This window comes from Sphaeramia orbicularis, chromosome 19 (assembly GCF_902148855.1).
Source record: "Sphaeramia orbicularis chromosome 19, fSphaOr1.1, whole genome shotgun sequence".
In the NCBI taxonomy this organism is placed as follows: domain Eukaryota; kingdom Metazoa; phylum Chordata; class Actinopteri; order Kurtiformes; family Apogonidae; genus Sphaeramia; species Sphaeramia orbicularis.
Window position 1 is genome coordinate 21,035,846 of NC_043975.1, and position 25,367 is coordinate 21,061,212.

At 36.7% G+C, this 25,367-nt stretch overlaps 2 protein-coding genes across 2 annotated transcripts; both read left to right on the forward strand.

The window, feature by feature from the left end:
• The first annotated feature begins 51 nt into the window (after positions 1-51).
• Positions 52-16,867, forward strand: LOC115410672 (regulator of G-protein signaling 9). The gene is made up of 17 exons (XM_030122418.1): positions 52-206; positions 4,022-4,118; positions 4,974-5,024; positions 5,156-5,262; positions 6,859-6,910; positions 7,000-7,058; positions 7,133-7,209; positions 7,286-7,367; positions 10,203-10,265; positions 11,779-11,808; positions 11,905-11,966; positions 13,928-14,041; positions 14,150-14,265; positions 14,377-14,464; positions 15,479-15,617; positions 15,750-15,832; positions 15,976-16,867. The coding sequence occupies exons 1-17, from the start codon at positions 138-140 to the stop codon at positions 16,160-16,162; spliced, it is 1,476 nt and encodes a 491-aa protein (XP_029978278.1). The 5' UTR covers positions 52-137; the 3' UTR covers positions 16,163-16,867.
• A 2,364-nt stretch (positions 16,868-19,231) lies between these two features.
• On the forward strand, positions 19,232-23,564 carry LOC115410674 (regulator of G-protein signaling 9-like). The gene is made up of 2 exons (XM_030122420.1): positions 19,232-19,700; positions 21,256-23,564. The coding sequence occupies exons 1-2, from the start codon at positions 19,540-19,542 to the stop codon at positions 21,413-21,415; spliced, it is 321 nt and encodes a 106-aa protein (XP_029978280.1). The 5' UTR covers positions 19,232-19,539; the 3' UTR covers positions 21,416-23,564.
• Positions 23,565-25,367: the final 1,803 nt, after the last annotated feature.

The following is a 25,367-nucleotide window of genomic DNA, read 5'->3' on the forward strand; positions in this document are numbered from 1 at the left end:
AGCCGGCGCATGTGAGGAGTCCTTAAAGGCAGCACCAGTATCGATCATTGCACTTCCCTTTCAGCATCCCACACGACACGCAGGGCTCACAGGCGATAGCATCACTGTATGTGTGTGAAGGGAAGGCAGCGAACAACATGACAATTAAAAATGCTATCCGGGACTATGGGCAGCGGTATCGACCACGGATGGCCTGTCTCAAAAAGGTAGGCATGCGTTTTCCATCAGTGATGTTTCCAACCCTGCTCCTGGTCCAGACACTGTACCTGCACACGTACCTTTACATACAGTGGGGTAGTCCTCTGTGGATCTTCTCACACAGTGCGTTGCATGTATTGTCCAGAATTTAAGATATGCTCACACTGCCTTTTATATCCAAAACTGCATCGTCTAAAATAATCAGTGTTCCATTTTGGGGTTAGATATTTGGGTGGTTTCTTTGTGTCATCTGTCTGTGAATATTCATTTGAATAAGACATCATTTTTTACAGATAAGTATGCTTAAAAGAAAATGCAACTAAATAATACTTGAAAAATATGATTTTCATTATGACATTCATGTTTTGCATTTGAATTTCTACTGAATTTCACAATTAGTAAAATTAAATGTCAAAAATAAAAATCACTGTATCAACCAATCATTTGATTAATTATGAAGCAGTGTGACGTAAAAATACTGCTCATTAAACGTCATCTTGATTTGGCTACATCTCTTTGTCAAATAAAATGATAAGGTACATTTGTTGCAACCTTTCCATTGTGATAAGGTCATTCTGTTTAATAAGCATTAAGCCTGGATCAGTATCAGTGCTTTCATCTACTGTACGGCATCCAGAACAAAGTTAATCCAGGCACAATTCATTGGAACACAACTGTTCTTGTAGGCACAGATGGACTCTATTTATCACACATTTCAAAACCATTCAGCTGGATGTTTTTCACAAGGAAATAAATTTTGGAATATTAAAAAAAAGGGGTGTCTGTGCTGCAAATAGTTTTTATAAAGGCACTTTCATTAATACAATAGATGCAGTATTCATGATAGTGTCCAGGGAAATGCACACAAAGAAATCACTGCCAGGAGAACTTGGTGTTTTGGTCCATGAAAGCCCACTTTGGTCCAACTCAGCCTGGGGCTTATTGCCTCTCCAGGATGACTTCAAAGCCTGAGGCCACTTCAAACAGGCCTGGGAGTCAGCAGCATACACTTTAACACACACAGGCTTTTGCACACACAAACTGAAATCATGAACACAGTGATTTCTTGTAAACATGTGTGGCCTTTACTTTCAGGTACACATTTGATTTATGGAGCAGTGGGGTCTGATGATACGATAACCAAGAAACTGTTAGGAGCAGTGAGTCACCGCTAAACTCCCACATAGACCAAACAATGGCCATGAGATCAGGGCAGGAAACAAACCTCTCTTCACACCTCTGGCAGCATTCATACCTATTCATGAATCCATCATCATTCTTGTAGTTGACCTTTTATAATTCAGACTATAATATCTGAGGAAAAAAAATCTAAATCTCATAAATCGTTTATTTTGTTTGACCATGACAAATCTAAAAATATAAATCTAAAAAAATCCTCTGTTAATGAATGGGCTTCATTTTTACTTTGCTTAATTTGTAGCCTAACTCAAGTACTACTGTCAAACATCAGTGTTCACTCAGATCAAACAAACACTAGTTGAATTCCTTCTGCCACTGCCACATTTTGCATAAAAAAGTTTTAAAACAGATTTTATGCATATGTTCTTTACATAATCTAAATTTTTTCATAAGATTGAATCATAAAAATCTCAATATGTCACCTTGCATGATATGTTTAGGCTTGCCCGTGTATCATGATTAAAAGGCATTGCCAGATTATTGATGACGCACAGCCCTTCTATTAATATACAATGCATGCCTAAAATATATTTTAATCTGTATACTTATCACGTCTGTAAGTAGGAGCTAATGATTTGCAGGATTATTCTGTTGATGATAGATATCAGAAACGATTTAACTATATTAGTCATTTGCTAAAGGCCAGTGATATTTGATATGTATGCTTATTTTATCAACTACAAGGAACCTAAAGAGATCCTTTTGGAAATTATGTAAATTAAAGAAATATTTAGTGATGCTGGAAATAGTTTTCAATCAGTTATTAAAAACATTTACCACCTTAGACTGAAATGTACGACAATGTCCATGTTCTATGGGCTGGTTTTCAATGTAGTCCTGTTTTTGGTTTATCCATTTCTTCCAAAATGCTGTAACTTCATGTGGAAAATTCTCCACCAGTTATTACTTAATCATTACATCAATATTACTTTTCATCTTAATCTTTTTAAAGCAAGGGCAATATACATCACCTTGAATTTATATCATCATGAATCTCTTTGGGAGTGAAACCTTTGCTCTACAGGTATATTTCATAACACCACAGCACCCAGTCGTGTCCATTTTAACAAACACCAGCTACTTTTAATGTTCATAGTCATGTATTAGCCGCCAATATAAACTTGCATAGAACAAACAAAATTACTTTTCTAAAGGGTCAAAATAAATGCAGGATAAATTTCCTCAATCTGACATTTGTCCTTCATAGTTTCTATGAACTCTTCATCCCTCCTACATGTCGTCAAAAGAAACTGACTAGAGCTGTGCATCATTTTGCATTCCTCAGTACTTGCACTTGTTATTTTGAGCACTTAAAGCTGCAGCGCTTGATAGTTTTTAGCATCACTGGCAAAAAAAATCAATAATTTCTTTTCAGTCCATTGTAATTCAAGTGGTTTGAAAAGAGATGAGACTTCTGTATCTACTCCCTGCCTGTGTTTTCAGAGTGTTTCTACTTCATGATGCAGATTTTATCTAATCACAGACAGGTAAGGGGCTAAATACATAACTGACAGCTATAATCACCGACCGCTGATCAGATTTCATCAGACATGACCTGAACATTACTCTACTGCTGCACTGTGTCTTCACAAATGTATGAATCATGTCAGAGAAACATGGCTTCACTTTTTCATAACACAGGAAAATGTGTCTTTCCAGTTTTTGGCATTTTTTCCCCTCTTATTTTGGCTCCTGCGGTTTTAACTGTGTTGAAACTAGCAATTTTCAGTGCTTTTTAGTGCATGGATGGTATATAACGGTAAGAAAAAAAAGTTGGCTATAGAACACTGGACACTTAAAACCCCAATGGTCACTATTTGGGCTTTGTAGCAGAAACTTCTGAAAATAGCAGGTGTAGTACAATCCTTCATTGTTTTGCCACGGTAGCAGTGACATAACACACCATTGATAGAAATAGTTCTAGAGGAGTGAAAGACAGGCTTTAAGGCAGTCGGGATCCAACCTGATTCCTCAACCGTACAGTACATAAACTTCACTGTAAGACTATGATCCGTTCACACATTATTAATCATTGCATCTTTAAACTATTAATTAAGCAGCTCATGTCTGTGTTAGTTCACACAAGCTGAATTCTTTCTCAGTCGCTTCTTGGATTCAGACTAATAAGCACTGAAATATTGTCTAACTACAGTCACTAAATTAGTCTCTCTGCCATTTGTCTGACAGGAAGTACTTATTACAAGCCTACAAATTGTGGTTTAATATCCCTGTGGGACTATTTGGCAGAGTTGTCAAATGTTAATGGAAGTAGGAGGTAATTAGGTGTCATTTTTAAAACCTTTCAATAAATGGAAATGATGTTAAGAGTAATTTCAGCAGCAACATGAAAGCTCTATTGTAATCATCGCCGGCAGTGGTAACATCATCAACACTATCATCATGAACGTCATCATGTCCTAGATACTGTGTTATATTTCTAAGTCAGGTATACTTCTTAAATCCATCTAACCTGCACCTTATTCTCTCATTTCAGTATGTTTTGCACTGTTTTTCTTTCAAGAAAGGGTTGCCAGAGCAGCTCTGTTGGCATGGTCACCTCTGGCCCCCCTACAACCAGCTGTTGCTGTGGTAACCTCCTCTCTCCCCTGATACTCTTTTTCAGGCTGAGAAGGTGGTGCTGGAGATGCAGGATCCTAAATCAGGAGTAAAGTCTCAGCCTCAGAGATTGGTTATCACAACCATACCCCATGCCATTACTGGTGAGACACACGCAAACACTGATGGAAACACTGTACGCTGTACGCTTTTCATGTTACTCTGTGAGTGATGGAGTGATTGTGCGGGCATAGTCTCACTGGAGGATACCAGAGCTCTGGGCTCAAACTCAAGAGCTACAGATTTCATCTCCATGACAACCCCCGCGGTCTCCGAGTCAGGGGAGGGAAAAAGTAGGAGGTGAAGGAGGAGGAGGATGGCTGAGCGGGTGAGAGGGAAGGAGCAAGAAATAGACAGAAACAAGAAATAACAGAGACAGTGAGGAGGTGGTGGAGGAGGAGAAGATGAGAGGGAACCTAGACTTCTACGTCATTTGGGAGTTTCGATTTTCAGTTATATAAAACAGCAGCTTTATGTGGTGAATGAATGGAATCCAAGACGTAGAAACAATGCAAACTTCTCTCCTTTCATTTCCTGTCCTTTGTTTCCTTTCCTTTCCTCTCCTCTCCTCTCCTCTCCTCTCCTCTCCTCTCCTCTCCTCTCCTCTCCTCTCCTCTCCTCTCCTCTCCTCTCCTCTCCTCTCCTCTCCTCTCCTCTCCTCTCCTCTCCTGCATGTCCTGCTCTTCTTCTCCATATTCATCCCTCCACAGACCCCCTGTCTTCCTCCTCCTCTTCCTCCTCCTCCCATCTGCCTCTCTCTATTAGCTGGAGAGGCTACAGACTATCAATACAGCCTGTAGTGACATATCCGAGAGGGGTCTGGCATTTAGATGCACACACCCAACCAGCCATCCATACATACACACAAATTATTCATTTTACTTCATTGTCAATCCTGCTTTTGTCTCTCATTTGTAACTTTTGTCATGTTTCAGCATAGTTGCCTTTTTTTCCCTCAGGTGAAGACATAGTTGCATGGCTAGCAGACAAATTCCAAATAGACGCACAAGGTGAGTCACAAGGATTCATATAATGGTCAAGTTATTATCTATATCTGCATGAAGAAGCAGTAAAAACTTGTGAAACCACAGTTTGTAGTGAGGCCAAAGGTACTAAAAGTTAACCTTTATTCTAACTTTAGAGGCGAGGAGTGTTGGCTCCATGTTGGTGGCGTTAGGATATATCTACCCTCTACAAGACCACAAACGCTTAGTGATCAAACCAGATGCATCTCTCTATCGTTTTCAGGTAAGCGCAACCCACCGCGTCAGGTTTTGTCATAGTCTTCCTGTAATGCATTTCACGTGAAATGAAGGAAAACCAAGACTGACCCACAACAAATATTTAATCAAATGTTTGTCCTGCTTTCCCTTTCATATTATTTAATACAGTTTTTAACTTTATCTAACTTTCTGGTCAAATTCTTAATACCTCTAATTAAAATACACACTATTTTGAAGGTGTGTGTTGAAATCTCTTTTCTAGATGTAAAGCTTCTATACATACAATACATAAAATGTGGGCGTGGTCTTGTGTCTGTGTTAAATTTGGGCTTGGAGTTGGGTGTTTGTTGACATTATCAACTCCATTTCTAAGCTTGAGTCCATTCATAATAACACTGGTTTATAAACAAAAAAACTCCAAAGTACAAATAGTCACCTCACTAACAAAAAAATCTGAGAATTAATAAGAGAATGTGTTCAAAATGAATGTTTGTCTTACAGCCACCAGATCTACTTCAGAACACTGTCTGCATATTACAATACATTCAATTTACAGGTTCTTTCTAATGGAAGATTTATAAATCAGTTGTATAAATGTATATAAACCAATATATATCCGTAATAAGACTTTATCATTTGCATTAAAAACATTAGCTAACCGGCACTTTTGTCATTGGTTTTCGAATTCATCTTATTAAAGTATATAAGATTTAGCATATTTAATCTCTGAGGCAGATCATTTGTAAAACAAAAAACAGTGTATCTGACTATAGTGAATTCAGTGTAGAGGACTGATGCCAATTTTTCCACGAAAATCCATACGGCTTAGTTCTCAATGTTCTCCTCTCTGCACCCAAAGCTGCATGAGAAACTACTGTTATAAATGGAGTCCATTAACATCAGCAATCATCTATCTTGAAAACTGTGCACACAGATCTTACTCAATGAACCTATTAGTCCTAACATTTTTTTTTTTTCTTTTTTTGTGGTGAGCTTGTTTTTACTCTTTGAAAGGTACTTAAAATGGAATATTATTAGACATAGTAATCGTGCTAATGAGGTAGCGTTTCTCTTTGCAGTCTGAAATTTCATAGTCACTTCAAGGATGCTCATTAGGGCTGCAACTGTAGGGGATGAGTTTCACCACAGAGGACACAGTCCATTATTTTGGATGAATGTTATCAGTTATCTTAATAAAATGTCAACCTAAATGATTTATTTTCTTCCTAACAAAACAAAAAGGTATTTCAGTTTACAATAATACCAAAGAGAAAATAACTACAAATTCTGTATAACAGTCGAGATACAGAGAAAAATTTACTAAATAATGTAATCTTGATCCATGATAATATGTAAGTAGTCTCATCTTTCAGAAAAGACCAAATAGATCCAACTAAAGCATTTCAGTTTAGCTTTTAGGACTGGAATCACCCCTGCTGTGTCACACAACTCAATAATGCTGTCAACACAAGATTAAAAATTAGACAAAAGCAGGGAAAATAACGTGTTTAGTCAAGGTTTCTGTTCCCAGAGCAACAATAAATGCTATGGAATTCTGGCTTGTGGACAAGCTTACAACACTTTTTTTCAAGCTGTTAGTTGTGTACTGTGTCCTTTGCAGACTCCATATTTCTGGCCCACACAGCAGTGGCCTGTGGAGGATACAGATTATGGTAGGTACAAGTGCAATTTGATTCATTTGATCATTCTATGACTTGTTATTAACACTTGACTAACGCACCATTTTCTTTTGTTATTGCAGCAATCTATCTTGCAAAAAGAAACATACGCAAAAAAGGCATCCTGGAGCTGCATGAGCAGGTGAGAAGAAGACTGAGAGTTAAACATAATTGTGTTTGTTGGCATTTACTGAGGTGTTATTTTGATGTCCTTAGGAGCAGTATAATCGTCTTCACAAGTGGATGAATCATAAATGGGATTTCATTGTGATGCAAGCTAAGGAACAGTACAGGTAGGTGTGAAGAATCAGAAGACACAATAAAGATTGAGGTGCTGTTAAAACTTTCTCTGTTGGTGTGTAATGTCAGGGCTGCAAAAGAGAGGAAGAAGCCGGACCGTGTGGTGTTTGACTGCCAGGAGAGAGCGTACTGGGTGGTGCACAGACCACCGGTGAGACTATACACACACACAGATGGTTATCAGACACTGTTGTAAACACTGGCTGTAGGTATCAGCCAGCCAGCATAGAAGTCTGTAAATAAATTGCACTCCACCTCTATACTTCCCAGGATATCTCATTATCTCTACCCATGATGCCTCATTATCATTACATGTCCAGTCAGAGTAAAAGGGCATGACTCATTAATATTTCACGCCATGTGGGAGAACGTGGTGCAGTGGTTGCATTGTGAGTCACACCGGGTCTTATCAGGGTGTTACTGACCGGGTGAGATAGGCAGATGCCGTGATGGACCCAAGTGACTCTGATTCATGGATGTGTCACCAGGTTTATGATAATAGAAGTTAAAATATGCCATGATTCTACATGGAAGCGATGATGAAAAAATCCCATCAGTTGTCTTTTTTAAATACTGACTAAATAATATCCACTACAGGTCATTACATACCAGCTTGTCCAATTGAATGACTAGTTTTTATTCAGCATAGTTTTAACATATTTCTATCATACACTATATAGACAAAAGTATCGGGACACATTGGGTTTCATTGCTGACAGAAAGCTGGATTACAAAACAAGAACGTCAAGTCTCGTTATGCAGTTTTATATACTGCGATAAACATGATTGCAATGAACGTTTTTGTGTTCTTTTTAGGATTAATTTTGTTTGTATTATCATCTTTAATACTTAAAGAATGCTTCAGGTGGTTTATGCTTATTTTTCCTCAATGCAACAGTTGTTTTAAATGATCTGCCTCTACATTTTTCAAATATTTGTTCATTCTGACCATAAATAATAATTTTTAACCACAAGTAACCATCAACTCTCACTCAGGAAGAAAAAAAAACCCCAACAACAACAAACTCACATGAACATGATTATGATAATATTTAAAATCAATGGCAATGGGAAGTCCTACAAGCCATAAATCTGATGTGTCCCAATATTTTTGTCCATATGGTGTATATAGGTTCCGCATTAAAAATTCCTGCAACAGTTCCTGCTTAATGTGGTATCAGAGCTTTATTTCAAATAATTTTGACTATTTTCCAAAGAAGAATTGTCTCAATTCCTTTTCAAGGCTTTTCAGCTCTGAAACTACATTTCACACAATTTGTGGTAGATGTTTTTTTTTCTTAGCTGAATAAAATGGCATCAAGATATGGTACAAATATGTTACTATTACACAAAAGTTCAATTTAGTTGCAAGAAAGAAAAATTTTGCAAAGATTGATTTTTTTTTAATAAATAGCTTTTATATGATAGGAAAATGGGGAAAAAAACAAATCATCAATGCTGAAAAAGTACATAGTGCAAAAATACAACTGCCGGGGCACTCTGATAGAAATAAAAGTCCTTTATGATCTACAGCAACGCCATCACTGACACGTTTCGACTACACACAGTCTTCATCAGCTCACTTTAAAACCCTTAGTGCATCATGGGATGCTAATCATGTTGATTATGTCTGCCTTTAAGTGTGGCTGAACAAGTGCCACTTGCAACCATCCTTTTTGCCCTTTTGTTTTTCATGCATTCTGCTCCTGTCCTTGATGAACACTTCATTCTTCTGTACACATATACATTTTGTGCTTTTTGCCCCATTAAAGTACCCATTATAATTTTTTTCTTCAAATTATATGTATTTCAGCAAAAGCTGAATCTATCTTACTCTTAACATTCAGATTTACAGTATAAATTTCAATGTAACCCAGTGAAAAATAAGCAATAACAAAGTTTAGAATACATTACTGATGATTTTTAGAGGAGAGCCAAACATCACAGATCCAGATTTGGAGTGGAACTTTTGGAATTTTCAAGGTCTAATGATCTTCAGTATAATAGGGTTTACTTCATCACATCCAGACTACCTCCATCTACATCAAACCTGGAGTGCGACACTAATCCAGCACCACCAACTTGTTTTCTGTGGTTGTCGCTGAGATATAATGAAGCTGCCATTTGCTAGCTGTTGTGCACACTCCTCCATACAATGTAATGACACTTCAGTCCACATTAATTGATTGTTTGGCCACTTGTGGGCAACAGAACAAGCTCAACAACGGAACACAAAAACAACCTAATGAATCTGATATATCTTAATACACAAACATCAGACTCAGGGCAGCGTTATCAGGGGTCTGAGACAAATAAACAGAACATTTCATGTCATGACAGCTTGGTTTTAGGTGAAAACCTAGGCCTGCTGTAAAAAATCATCATTTTTTTTTCCTGTTGGGACCTTTATAATTATCTGAAGTAATTGGAAAATGTAAATCACATACAGATTATTACACTTATCTTTATTTCCCTTGTAAAATACACACACTCAATTTTAAAAAAAATGAATAAAGTCGGGACTAATAGTGAAGATCTAGTCCAATAATCTTTTATAGTATTTGATGAGAATAAAGAAATCTTATTATTTATGATCTTGGGCTGATTTATATAGGCTATAAAGTGATTTTAGCAAGTGGCAGTAACTTTACGTAGAGATACGTCCAGCCCTATGTCCTTAATATTATGACATTTTTGCAGTAATAAAGTCCTCTCATAGTAATGCTATAATTCAGAGGACCATTTCTACTGAATGCTGATAAATGAGGTTCGCATTCAATCATATATCTGTGATGAAACTGTCTATTTGCCGATTTGCAATACAGGCAGAGCGAGGTCTGTTGTCGTCTCTTATGTGACATTAGCAGTCAGTGATTAGCATCATAATACAGCCATCTGCTTTAATGAAGTAGGTCTTTGGTAAACACACACATTGTGAAATCATCTCTCTTTTGGTGTGTGTGTGTGTGTGTGTGTTTTTGTGCAGCCGGGGACCGTGAGTGGGATGGACTATGGGTTGGAACGAAGAGCAGATCCAAATACAGAGGAGGTAACAGGTGAGTGTAGGAGAGAAGGGAGTGAATGACCTGTGCATGACCTTTATGAGCATAATTCCATCCAATCAGCTTATAATCATTAAGAGGATTTACTGCATGGAGTTAGTTACAATAAAGGCTGGTCCTTTTGTCACTTTCCATTGCCTCTTTGCTGTTTTTATCATTGTACTTATCATCTTTTACTAAATTAATTTCCCTTTTCCTTTCTTCTCTTCTCTTCTCTTCTCTTCTCTTCTCTTCTCTTCTCTTCTCTTCTCTTCTCTTCTCTTCTCTTCTCTTCTCTTCTCTTCTCTTCTCTTCTCTTCTCTTCTCTTCTCCTCTACAGGCTTTTCAGATCCACGTTTCTACATCTTGTGAAACCTCCTCCCTGTAAACCTTTTAACCCTCATATTTACTTCCTCATACTCCTTCCTACTAAATTAAGCAAAAACTAACTACTCAACTCATTACGGGATCCACTACCATCATGAAAATAATGAATTAGTATGCCTTAATAATAATGACTTAGTATATCAAAGTAATGAGAAACTTTCTCAAAATAATGAGATACTGTTTTAAAGGTGTGACCTGCTCATATCTTGAACAGATACCTAATTATTTTCAGATGCGGTGTCAATATTTTCTCTTTATTCTTAGGATACAATGGATAGATGGATTATTACTTTCAGAAATGAGCTTCCATAAGTTCCATGTATCCTCAGTGCAGTCTGGAAATATAATCTATACCAGGAGTGTCAAACTCATTTTAGTTCGGGGGCCACATTCACCCCGATATGATCTAAAGTGGGCTGGACCAGTAAAATAATAACAGTGAAAAAAGTAAAATTACATTATGATAATGTTTACATCTACAACGTTTCTTTAAAAATCTGAATAACGTGAACAACTTGAAATGTCTTAAGAAAAATAACAATATTCTGCCTCAGTTTATCATTTACACGTGTGTTACAACTTACATTACAATTACAAATACACAAAACATGTAGTATCAGGCAGAATATTGCTAAAATTGCTTTTACTTCTCTTAAGAAATTTCAAGTTGTTCATATTTGTTCAGGTTATTCAAATTTTTCGTAGAAGGATAGTTTATTAATGCAGACATTTTCATGTAATTTAACTTTTTTTTCCACTAAAACAAAGATAAAATCTGCAGTTTTCATTATTTATAGGTTATTATGATACTCTTTTACTGGTCTGACCCAATTGAGATCTAATTGGTCTGTATGTGGAACCTTAATTAAAATGATTTTTACACCATTGATCATTAATATCTTCAGTGTAATTCATCCTACGGCCCGGATTGGACCCTTTGGCGGGCCAGATTTGGCCCCCAGGCCGCATGTTTGACACTTATGCTCTATACAAATATAGACAATAGACATATTTAAAATGTAGAAACACACAGCATCACACTGTGTTCACAGATTTACAGGCAGACATATTCTATTGATATGATACATAAAGTCTCTTATTAACATCTACAACAACAAATTTTTCTCCCCACAGTCAAAAACACCGGACTATTATGAGAGAATTGTACGTAAGAATCTTGTGATTTTGACTCTTTTATTGCTTTTCCTCCACCATTTACCTAAAGAGCATATTCTTCTGACATTGTTTTGTTTCCTGCAGATGATTTTCACCCAGCAGTCCATCATGAGACCCAGAGTGAAGTCATCTGTTTCCATTGGGGCGTAAGCAGATGATTCATACTTTTAGCTCCAACATACAGTCGTGGAAAAAATTATTAGACCATCAAAAGTCATCAGAAACAATGGTTATGCAATCAAGTACTAATTCCTGTGTGTGTCATGTGACTAAAACAGACAGAAAAGAAAACATGGAATGTCTAAAAGCACTGTTTTTGGCAGTACAATGCCATAGATATTGATGAAAGAACTTTGATTTTGGCTATTATAAAGAAAACATGGAAAATGGCAAGATATCAGCTCTTAAATTAAACTGTTATGAGCTATTTTTTTGGTTATCATTATATTTGTCCAAACAAATGTACCTTTAGTTGTACCAGGTACTGAAATGAGCAAGAAATTGAAGAAAACAAGGGTGGTCTAATATTTTTTTCTGTATCTGTAACAGTCATTTTAGTTTTGTTGCATCAAATACTGTTTCCAAATACACATTTCACTCACTGTATTTCAAGTGACCTGAAAATATAAGGCAATTAGTAACTGATTAAGAGTAAATTTGTCATGATTATAGCTTGTGGTATTTATTTACAACTACAGTAAAAACTAGAAAAGCATTCAGAGAGCAACATTTCCTGAAAATTTCATCAAAATCCTACCATAACTTTTTGAGTTATCTTGCTGACAGACAGACAGACAGACAGACAAATAAACCCCACTGAAAATATCACCTCCACCGTTACACTTGGTGGAGGTAATAAAGATATTGTGAAAATATTCTCTGTTACAGTCACACACACACCTCCCACACACACACCCACACACAATGGTTTTCTTTCATGGTTAGGTTCTGGCCACGGGTCGTTAGTGGTTATCAGGAGCACCTGCCATGTGTGTCCACACCTGGCTGCAATTAGTCGGCTGAAGTCTTTAAAAGGAGATTGAGCTCCTCAGTTAAGTTTTCTGTGTGCTGTCCAAGAGCCAATGTCCACACTTAGCTTTCAGCCATTAAATAGTTTTTCATTGTATCTATCTCCATGATAGTCAGTGCATGACTGCAAATTTTAGACCCCCCCTAAAAGGGCTCTTATTGGTTTTACCCTTTTTTATGGTTCCTATGCGGTTTGTTTTGTTCCTTTCCCAATTTGTGGCCCCTGTCCATGAGTTTTGTTTTTTTTTTTCTTTCATTAAAAGTAAAATGTCCATGTTCATAATCTTTTAAAAGCATTTATTAATAGCAGCAATATATACTCAGAGTTTGCGAAGTAAAAGCTGTAATTGTACAGTAAATGTAGCTGTCAGATAAATGTAGAGGAAGAAAAAGTCAATGCAATACCAATAATTAAAACGATATCCTGCTTAGACTTCAGAATGATTAACCTTTTTCACTCTGTTTGACTCCATGAAAACTATTGAACGCTCAGTCACTTATAGAGACAAACCAGTCTCTGTACCAGTCACATGATTAGGTACCAATAGAAGTGTGTCATGTGACCATCATGCATTAGTGCTTCAACATATGTTGCTCTTTATCATTTAATTTCTACATCACACAACATAATTTTCTGACTCCTTCACTGTCTTTACTGTTTGAAAATACACATAAACACACCCACAACCTGCAAATAAAGTTGTCCAATACTTATCATAGATCAGGTGGCCAAGGCTGTATTTATTTTGTCATAAAAAAAAAAGATCATTATCTCACTTAATCACTCAATTAATTGATAATTTTGACAGCTTTAATTATGTGACGTGCATTTATTATCCAATCAGAGATGCAAATATGTTTCTTAATTAAATTGTTGAAGTGTAAACATGCCATTTTATCCAACCCTGCAATGCCAAAATACAATAAACATACAGGAACATTTATATTATATTACAACATTATTACTTCTGCTCCTTTTAAGCCTTCTGAGCTACAACCCTACTTCAATACATGGTGATTACCTGATCCTGATCATCTGAAGCCTAAATGCAGTGTATTTCCTCCTCTTCCCTCTCAGATTGGTGAAATTTTGTACCACCTACCACACCCACGACCCCTTCCTCTGCAAACCCCTTCCCAGCAACCCCTGGCTCACTGATGACGTTACATACTGGACCTTGAACATGCTGCAGTGAGTCAGTGAAGGAAATCATTTATACGTATTAATTAAAATGTGTTTGGCAGCTGAATGTTGAATTAATCTTTGTCTTTTTTTTTTTTTTACTAATTTATGTGATAGTGTGGAGGCACCAACTAAAATGCGTGTGGAGCGGTGGACTTTCAGTTTCGGGGAGCTGCTCTCAGACCCTCGAGGACGAGATGATTTCAGACTCTTCCTGAAGAAAGAATTTAGTGGTATGATTTTTTTTTGTTTGTTTGTCTTTTTGTGATGAATTGAAGTTTTGCACACATTGCTGCAGTTGTTTCAGACACTCACTTTTTTGTCACCGTTTTGATCTGTTTCAGGAGAGAACTTGGCATTCTGGGAAGGCTGTGAGGATATAAAGTTCGGAGCTGCTGCAACAATGGGAGAAAAGGCTGAACAGATCTACAAGTAATGTCAACATTTCATCTTTCTACTGTTGTTTTTTACTCAAATACTTGCAAATGCTTTTTCAAAACGATTGTTCATCTTTTTAAAACTCAAACACAAATAGATACTTATTTTCATAATCCAACACAAGAGTTGTCTGAACACTGGTTTACAGCTTGTGATATTTTCATACTCCAACTTTAAACACAAGACATAACATCACAACATGGACACAACATCACAACATATATAATTTTTTTTAAGTCTGAAATACTGCATACATCTATAGCACAGTTGGATTGTAAGTGTTATTCATATAGAATAAACTATAATCCGGATTTACTTCATCAGAATTATCACCTCATACCTCCTTTAGTGGTAGGAGGGGTATAGGCTCATGGAGATTATTTAATTTTCATTTTATATATTTTAAAGTTTTTCTTTGATTTACCTCCATTTTCTAATTATTAGGCTCAGCTGCAGGTCGAGAGGTTTAAGAATAAAATGGCTTTGCGCAACAGGGGACAATAAACAAAGGGTCATATAAATCACATAAAACATGTATTTCTCTAAATAGAAAACATTTAAATGTACGTTTTCACTAGTAAAACTAAACTAAAATCTAAAGCTGCAAGTGAAATGTTTTACAACTAGTAAAGCATTCGGAGAGTACAGACCTCCGCCAAGATCAGTGTTCCCACCCCACCCCACCCCAATAACCACCAAAATGTAATCATTTGGTCCTTGTGCCAGTATCAACATTTCCTGAAAATTTCATCAAAATCCATCCATAACTTTTTGAGTTATCTTGCTAACAGACAAACAAACAGACAAACCCCAAGGAAAACATAACCTCCTTGGTGGAGGTAATTACTCCATTTGCACACATGTAAGTAACTGTATATGACTGCATTAAAAAAGCCCAGAAAATCTGAGAAATGTTTGAAGTAGTTTTGAAATAATGGTGTCATTACATTGTGTGTCCAGCAGAGGGCACTGGCAAGCACAAATCCAGTTTTATTTCTTGCTTCCTAGGACTTTCCTGGCACGCGGTGCACCACGATGGATCAATATTGATGGAAAGACCATGGAGATCACAGTGAAAGGGCTGAAACACCCACATAGATATGTTCTGGATGCTGCCCAAACTCACATCTACATGCTCATGAAGAAGGTCAGTGAACACACCAGGAAAGCAGGTGGAATAACCACATAGTAGTTTGTTGTTTATATTCCTCCTAGCTTCTACTCAGCATTGCCAACACTCTGTGATCCATAATATATTTGTGTATTTTATCAACTGCAGGATAAATATGGTCGCTACCTGAAATCTCCATTTTACAAGGAAATGCAGAAGAAGGCCATATGTCCTGAGGAGCACAAGTTCACGTATGTGGCAGTGTTTGTATTCACATATTTCTGTATGAAACAAAGTACACTTTTTCTTTTTTTCTACTTATTCAGTTTTGTGTTTGTTGACTCACTTTTGTCCTCATTTTTCTTACCACTCTTGTCTTTTCTCTGACTCTCAGTGACGTCCAATTGGAGCAGAACTCTAGGAACAGACGGCCCAGTCTCAGCCCTATCATCCTCCGGCAACAGGAGCAGGAGCTGAAGGCCAAGATGGCAGCCAGCGCCCCCGTTGACATCACACAGGTCATGAGTAAACTGAGCAAGCAGGGCGCTCGTCCTCCACCTCCTCCTCCTCCAAAAAAATGAACATTCAGATCTAAGTTTAACAAACTATAGGCTCGCTTTGTTTGAATGAACTATAGTTATTTGAATAGAAACTGAACTGTATGTACTGAGTCTGCATATTTTTATACATTTTAGTGATTAAATTCAGAGAAGCACATATATTTTCAGAACATTTGCAGTTTAACTAAATATAAGCCACTGCCACACTGAATATGTATTAAAGACATACTATACAGTGTGCCTAGTTGTTCACAGAAGGGTCTTAGTTACTTTTAATATAAAGTTTCTGTATTTTTTTAAGGGATTAAATTAATTGCGACTTGCAGAAGGAGATGGTAAAGTAATTATGTAAGACCTCTGACATGAAACAGAGGATAAAAAATGTAGAAATATGGGAATGTGCAATAGTTTAAAGCGGTCTTACGGTGTTGATTAAATGTTGTAGAAAAAAGCACAAGAAGAGGGCTTACTCAAAATTGGGTCCAAGAATTTTAGACCAGTAACAATATTTACCTAATTACTTTAACAGATTATTTATAAAAGGGGTGAACCAAACCTTATCACATGTACTTATAGTGTGTCCATATTCATTATAACTGTTGTCTGTCATGTTGTTTCCCATAATGTATGTGTTGCATTGCCCATCTCCACTCATTGAATGTTCTGTACTGTATTTGTTGTTATCAGTCATAAACTAATAAACATCCACAAATCATCTCATGTTTATCTGTTTGTCTTTGTCATTCATTTTTTAAGAATAGGGATGCAGTCTGCTTTTTCCTCTCTTTTTCTTTTCTTTCTTTCACATTGAGCAGGGGTGGGCAACCTGTACCTCCTGGGCCACATTTGGCTCATGTGCCCTTTTCAAGTGGCTTCATGTGGCTTTGTCAAAAAACATAGAAATGTTTTTTTTTTCTTTTTTACACATTTTGATATTGTTTTCACAATCATAAAGGTTATTCTGATCATATGCCACTGTAAAAATGTAACTACATTCCAAATGAATCAAAATGTAGTAGTAGTAATAGTATGATTTTATTTTTTGATTTTATTTATTTGCACATCATAGACAGCAAGAGAAAAATTTTAAAAACAATTTTCATGGAAGTAACACCATTGTGCAAGAGAGGATAGAAGCCAAAAAAGGCTTATGTAAATACCTCCTTGTAAATAAACAATATACGAGGAAAAAAAAATACAATATAACTGAAATAATCAGTAGTAAATAGTAAAACAAGATTTTTTTTGTATTTTATGACACTGAAGGTAGTCATCTGTATACTCAACACAATAATGACAAATTTCACCATTTTCTTGAGTTTAGTTCTGCAATTTATTTGTAGTTCTGTAAATGCACTGAAACTTTGATTGCGGTAAAACACATAAGGATATCTTTTGGCTCCAGACACAGATTTTTTTTTTCTATTTCTGTCCTAAATTGGCTCTTTAGATAGCAAAGGTTGCCAGACCATGATACAGAGTATAAATGCAGTACAACTTCCTCAATTACTACTATATCAGTACTGAATTATTGCTGATGCCCTACCCCATATATATGATTTCTACACGACTCATAACTTGCATTAAAACTTTTGACACACTCTCTAATAATAATACATTTTATTTGTGAAACACAATTTAAGAACATTAGGAACAATACAAGTAGTTATTAAAGTTAGTTATTAGTCTGGATTAACTGAAGTTTACAGAGCGTGTGTTTGCTTAAGCACGAGAAGAGAGAACTACAATTATCGGTGATGTGATAGTGCACAAAGGATAGTTTTTTCCAGGTTTTTTGCAAATAGAAAGACCTTGAACTTAGAGATTGTGCATAATTCATTAAAACAAGACTGGATAACTAGTTTAACATTCTGATTGAAGTCTGATTTTTGGGCCTAGGTTTATAACTTGAATAAATCTGTATTTGAACTGGAAATGCTCTGAGAGACAAAAAAGAAAAATAATACTGTGCTTAATAAGCTAATGTTTCTGCAGATTATATGTCCTAGTGGTAACCTGTAATTGGAGGTTTTATAAATATGGTAATACTGAGGCAAATGTAGTATATTGGCTTTCAATTAAGGTCATTTTTTAAAATAGTTGTTAATGTATTTGTATATGATTGGTAAAGAATGTAAATTGTGCATTTCCCAATTTGCCTAATAAATATGCATTAAGCCAATAGAAACTTTCACACTGTGTTACTGAAGTAGAACAGGGATTGAAATTACTTTAACTGTGCTTATAGAATTTTCTTGAGTTCTGAAACATGCAGGCATCAGTATTTTAGTCAGATGCAGATTCTTCCTTGAACTATACTGTGGTTTTGTTATTATAGTTTAACTATATGTGTCATGATCATAATGTTATCTGCTCATCAAGAGAACATTATAAAGAGCCCCAGTGTGGAAGAATTAAGAAGTTGCAATCACAGAAATTGTGTATAATATTCATCAGTGTGTTAAGATGAGAATCATTGTGTTTTCATTACCACAGATTGAGACGTTTATGTCTACAGAGGGGACAGTTTTCCCTCTTCAATAGCTCTGAACTGACTACGTCTTCTTTTCATGTTATAGTGTATAGCTTTTAGTGTTAATGTAGCTGCTGCATTCCAGTGTAGACCAAAGTCACCATCCTCGGACAGAAAAAGCTCAAAATGGACAGCTTAATGGAAAAGCGTATTAAATTGATTGCAGTCAGCAGTTTCACCACTAGATGTCGCCAAATACATATTTAACTTTCAATAAACTTTAAAACCTTTAAACCACGGGTAGGCAACTCTGGTCCTCAAGGGCCACTGTCCAGCATGTTTTAGATATTTTCCTCTTCCTGCACACCTGGAAGTCATTATATCGATATCAGGCTTCTGCAGAGCAAGTATGATAAGCTGATCATTAATTGCATTGATAATTAATTGTGTTGGAACAGGGAAATGTCTAAAACATGCAGGATATCAGCCCTCGAGGACTGAAGTTGCCTACCCCTGCTTTAAACCTCTTTACAAGATAGAAAAAATCATTTATGATATTATTAGCTGTTTCTTTTATAGCAGGGTAGTTATTTAAAAAAAAAGTAAAACAGTCTGATGATAAAGTTTAAGAAATTTTTTGGTAAGCCCTCTGACTGTTCTCTTTTACCCTTTGACCTCACAGCTGTGCCGGTTCACCACCCCCGTCCCCCATCTTGCCGTCTACTCCGGCCTAACAGACTCCCCCACCACCAACGCCTCGTCCTCTCACCCCTTCCTGGCCCACACCCCGACCTGCCCGTCCCCCATCAGCGTGGCCTTAGACAGCACTTCAACCTCTGAGTGGCGAGGGCAGGCAGGGGATGGAGAAGGTGAGGGGAACCCTAAAACCCGGACCCCAACAGGAGGACATGCATCTAAGTCACGTATGGCTCTTTCCTTGAGGCGTCTGCTGAGGCGAAGCTGCACCCCATCCGGCATGTTCGCCAGCCTGTCGCCTAAATGCCACTCAGCTGCTGGGACAAGTAGCCGCATCCAGCCAATCAGCCCAGACCAGCCCAGTCAGGCTCCGCCCAGACGGTTGGGGAAGTGAGTGTAAACAGAAATATAAACATCAGTCTGCCATAACATTATGACCATTAATTACCTCATTACAATTGGACCTGTAATGACAGTGGGTGGGATATATCAGGCAGCAAGTGAACATTTACCCCTTGAAAATAGTTGTGATAGAAACAGCAAAATGGGCAAAAGTAGGGATCTGAGTAACTTTGGTAAGGGAGAAATTGTGATGGTGAAATAATGGTGTCAGAGCATCCCCAGATTTTGTTGGAGATTCCCTATGTAAAGTGTTTGGTACCAGGTCTAAAGAGGTCTAAAGAACGACTGGATCTCAACTAATCCAGCATCTATGGGAGTATAACATTACTACCACCTGTCTAATATTGTGTAACCCTAGAATATTGCTTGTCTCACCAGGGCTGTGGGTAAGGCGGATTACAATGGTATCCTTGGTGTTGATATGTTTTGCTATCTTCCGTGCTAATAATCACCAAATGGCAGGACAGTTTCAGCAAGCTTTATTGCCAGCAGCTCAGGACAACGTACACTGATCGCGCTCCACCATGGACATAACTCTCATGTCATGCCAAAACAGGTCGTACCACAAACAATAGGCAAGAACCAAAATATTAAGAAAGGCAAGACGAAACATAATAAAAGAATATATAATATAAATTGACTAAATAATTAATGAAATAATATGTAAATTCCAACATAAACAAATGTCAAAATAATAAACAAAAATTAATTATTTGGAAATAAAATAATATTCACATTAAATGTTACAATTGTGTAGGCCCTCCTTTCTACATAAGGAGGCCTAGACTCTACCAGATCTCTGAAGATTTACTATGGTATCTGGACCAAGACATTAGTAACAGATCCCTGAAGTCCTGGAAGTAGAGAGGTGAGGCATTTATGGATCAGATTTATTTGTCCAACACCTCCCACAGATGCTCTTTTGGCCTGCGTTCGGGATGTCTTTCCATAGTCCATTTTGGTTGGTACTAACCACTGCAGACCAGGAACACAAAAGACTTTCAGTTGTGGAGATGCTCTGACCCAGTCATCACCATTACAATATGGACCTTCCCTAACACATCAGTTTTGAGGACAGCAAGATGGTCCAGGGGTTTGATCCCAGTGCTGGTCTTTCTGTGTGGAGTTTGCATGTTCTCCCAGTATCTGCTTGGGTTCTCTGGAACTCAAGCTTCCTCCCACCGTCCATAGACATGCACCCAACCTATTAATTCCCAACATGCTTTTCCACTTTTGTTCTGTATATTACACTTAACTTATATTTTCTTATTTTTTACTTACCTACTGCTCAAAAATCCCTGATGGCCAACTTCTCCAGTACCAGGTCATTCAGTCGCCTGGACGTCCCAAGTTAGGTGTTTAGATTGTGAATGAATGTTTAGTTAAATCAGACAAAATGCTTTTATTTCAAGATCTCCTCCAGTCATGTTATAAAGATCATATAAAATTAACCAATCATTAAATTTGATCATTCAGTATCACTGTTTTCTGGCAGAACTATTCTCAAGTGTCTCACTTTAATCTTTTTTGGACCCTTCCACAGTTTTTTCCAGATTAAAGTGGATATACCTCCAGAGTGCCGTATCTACCCCATTGAGTCGGAGGACGAGGAGGAGGAGAACAGAGCTCCCTCTCGAGGAGTCGGAGCCAAAGAGATCATCTGCCCCTGGGAGAGCCTCACGCCACAGAATGGGACGGACTAACACGATGACTCTGTACATGAAGAGCACTATGAAGAGCACAGATGTATTTCTGTAAGCTACACCAACCATCAAACATCTAAATGAGAGAAAAAAAAGGGTAAAATGCTTTTATTGCCCCAGTGTAGACGCGGCCACATTATAACCATCGGGCCACAAACATGATGTAGAAATCGCAAACCAGCAACTCTGACACACTGAAGACATGGCTGTTGGCCTATAATACACTGAGCATACACGCATTCTTTACTAAGGCACACTTTGGCAGAAATATAACTTTTCCATACAGGTCTATATTTGTCACACTCACTGGAGATCAGCATTTAATGTGAAAAACAGTGTTTCTTTAACCATAGCCTTATTTTTACTAATCTTACTGATGTAAGCACTAACTGAAGCAGCTGTTCAGACCAGTGGTTTGTGTCCAGATAGACCAAAAGAAGACCTTTACAGAGAGGAAGTATATTTCAAGTTCATTTTATGAAACTTTTTTGTGTAAAGCTCAACTACATTTCCCTTGAATACTTTAGTGTCATGTCACTGAACTAATAGTATACTTTGAAGTAAACTGTTCAGATCTAAATTTGTCCTCTTTAGGTTGCAAAAATATACTTTTAAAGGTGCAGTATGTGCTAATGTGAAGCTTGTTTTGGAGTCTTAGCTAATTTATCAAGCTAGAAAATAAATTGGAAATGATAAAGCAATTAATACATGCTAATCTTACTTTTATCACTTTTATGTATATTTTAAGTAAACCCAATTTAGATTGAAGTTTTATTTTGTCTTACAAATATATTGTGAGTTATACTATAAGTGGACTTATGGACTACTTAAGCACTGTGCTTTTGACTGTTTTTGTTAATGAAAACATTAAAAGTAAAAATGCTTATATAATATTAGTCCATTTCATAGTTTATGAACACATCCTCAGTATTCTTTATAATTAATATTTTATCCATTTAGTTTCATTTTGTACTGCTATTATACTAGAAGTAGATGTAGGTATACTTTACTTGATAGCTGCTCAAAAGGTGACAGCATTAGTATATTAGTATATTGCAGTACATTATTATTAGTAGTAAATTACATAGTACTAGTAGTATTATCAGCATAAGTTCACTTGTAACATAATTTCATCAATAAAAGATTCATTCAGGTACATGTCAGATGTACTTAAACTCATCAGCAGTATCTTCATATTGTTTTGTTAAATACATTATGTCATTAGTGCGTACAGGTACATAAAATGTAGCCTGAAAGCATCATTTTTTGTTTTTAATTGAAAAGACATTTGCTATACTATCACACTTGAATTACTTATTTTTTGTAAGGGAACCTGGGGTAGAAACATCCACTGGCTTTCAGATCCTGAGCTGTAGCTATCACCTTTAAACCTCATACTGCCTGTCATATAGTAGCCCAACAGCAGCCTTACCCGACTTACCGCACCGGACATACTTTGTCTTTAGGCCTTTTGATGTTTCTGTAAAGCACGGACATGAGGGCGAGAAAAAAAACAAAATTATAAATTTTTTTTGTGTTACAATGGGAACAATTTTATGAGCGTACTCAATCAGTTGTACATGTAACTGATTTGCTACAGATAAAATATTGAAATGTTTACATGCTGATGAGCGATAAGCCAAAGCAGACAGACACTGTTGGCCTGTTCACATGCCTGTTAACAAATTACAGATGATGTATTTGTATTGTTATTTCACTGAATAATGACCAGACGTAGAGAAGTGTCCTTGTGCTGCTAAATAGATTTAGATGCCTCATCCCCAGTTTATTACCTCCTACACACATTATGTGAAATAGAAGCACTTCAGGTAAAATGAGAGCACATGAGCAGCTTGTCTACATGTTGCTGTTCCTGTTAGATCAGATCTGACATGGGTCCAGTAATAGTTTTCTATTTGGCTGTTTTGTACATATTGTGTAGTCATTATACACTGCCCTGAGCGAGGTGTTAATATTTCTCTCATGTCTCTCTGTGGAGGACAGTACAATGTGAATTAACTGTCAGAATGTATTAACTTGACCATGTTTACAGATGCAAGAATGTGAAAAATACCTTAACTTTGATGTATTTGATTTGTACATTCCATGGCTTGTGTCAAGTGCCTCAATAAATTACTGTCTTAAAAAAGATTTGCTGACTTTGTGCTGTAAGTTGCGTAATTGCATGGAAACACACCTTCTTTTTCTGTCATGGAGCTGGGATTACTTTCATATATACAGTAGTTCATATAAATGAATTATTAATTCCATAAATTAGGAAAAATGTATTGTTTGATTCTTGTATTAAGGTAGTGATAAAGGTGTAAAAGCACTTGAGGGGTAGGATTAAATAAGTTTATACTTCTTCCTACTCCTTTCTGACCATGCAAAATTCAGACTTGCACGTACTTAAAGATAGATTTTGTTCATTTAAATGTTATTTGGTTTTTGTCTTATTTTGCTTTGTTTTATTTTATTTTGTTTCCTTGCATGTCATAAATAAATAAGTTAGTCTGTTTATGTTAGCTTTGTGATGAACTGGCAAGGGAGTACCCCATTGGTACCTGAGAAAGGCTCCAGCATCCTTGTGACCCTCTTAAAGATTAAGCTGTTCAGAAAAGAATGAAAGCCTATTATACTTTATATACAAATAAGTAAACAGTCAATAGCCAGACAATACACACTTAGCAGCTGTACATTAGTATTGTCATTTTTTGTTCACTTTGTTGATCCTATGGGGAAATTCAATCTCTGCCTTTGACCAACACCGTTTCTAAACCACTGTTTGTCATTTCCACTGTGTGTTCCTATTATTTATGTAAAGTACAGTTAATCGCCTTGAATGAATATGCTCTATAAATAAACTCACCTTACCTTGCCACTGTTTCCTTCACAGCAACAAGGGTTCAATCCTCAGTTGGCACGGGGTTTTATGCTGCTATCAAAACATATATGCTTGGTAATTCACCCGTCACTGCCCTTGACCAAGGTTTTTGGCTTAAGTCTAAACTCGGTCCCTGGGCACCACACTCTGGCAGCCTCCTGCTCCTATTGGACTAGGATAAGGTTAAATGCAGAGAATGAATTTCCCTATGAGACAATGAAGGGGAATTTTATCATAATGTTTTAATTCAATTCAATTCAGTTCAGCTTTATTTATAGAGCACACTTCACGCACAAGGTAGATTAAATGTACTTCACAACAGGTATATAACATAAAAACATTACAAAAAAAAAAAAAAAAAAAAGACACACAGGGTTTTACAGAATTGGATGGATATGAAAACAAACAGTCATTACTCAACACAACCCTCCCCTATAAAATCATGCAGCTGATAATTACTCGCAAGACTCATATATATCTTCATGAATGAGTCTGGACAGTCTGAATGTAAACTGACAAAATGGAAACTGCCACTTGAGTATCCTAGTATATAACCATCTGGCATGTTTTATTATGTGTAAAAGTAAAACTCTTCAGGGTAGGATTAAAGGTGATGACAGAGATGAACCACTAGATGGCGGTGTAGCAGTTGTGAATAGATCATATTGTCCTCGTGTAACAGAGGCTGGTGTGGTTGTGCTCAAGGGATTCAATATCTAACTTTCCAAAACCATCTAAATGCTTTTGGACATAATTTATTGCCCCATCCTCCATAGGGGAGGTAAGGGGTATTGTTTTGACTTGTTTGTTTGTATGTTAACAATCTAGCAGCAAAACTATTGGTTGAATTCATAGCAAATCAGGTTTATAGATTGCTAGTGACCAAAAATAGATGTGATTACATTTTGGGAAAAGTCAGTCAAAGTTCTTTTTTTTTTTTTTTTTTTTAATTTACTTATAATGGGCAAAAATTCACATGTCTAGCAGCAAAACTATTGGTTGAATTCATACGAAATTGGGTTTATAGATTGCCAGTGACCCAGAATAGATGTGACTACATTTTGGGAA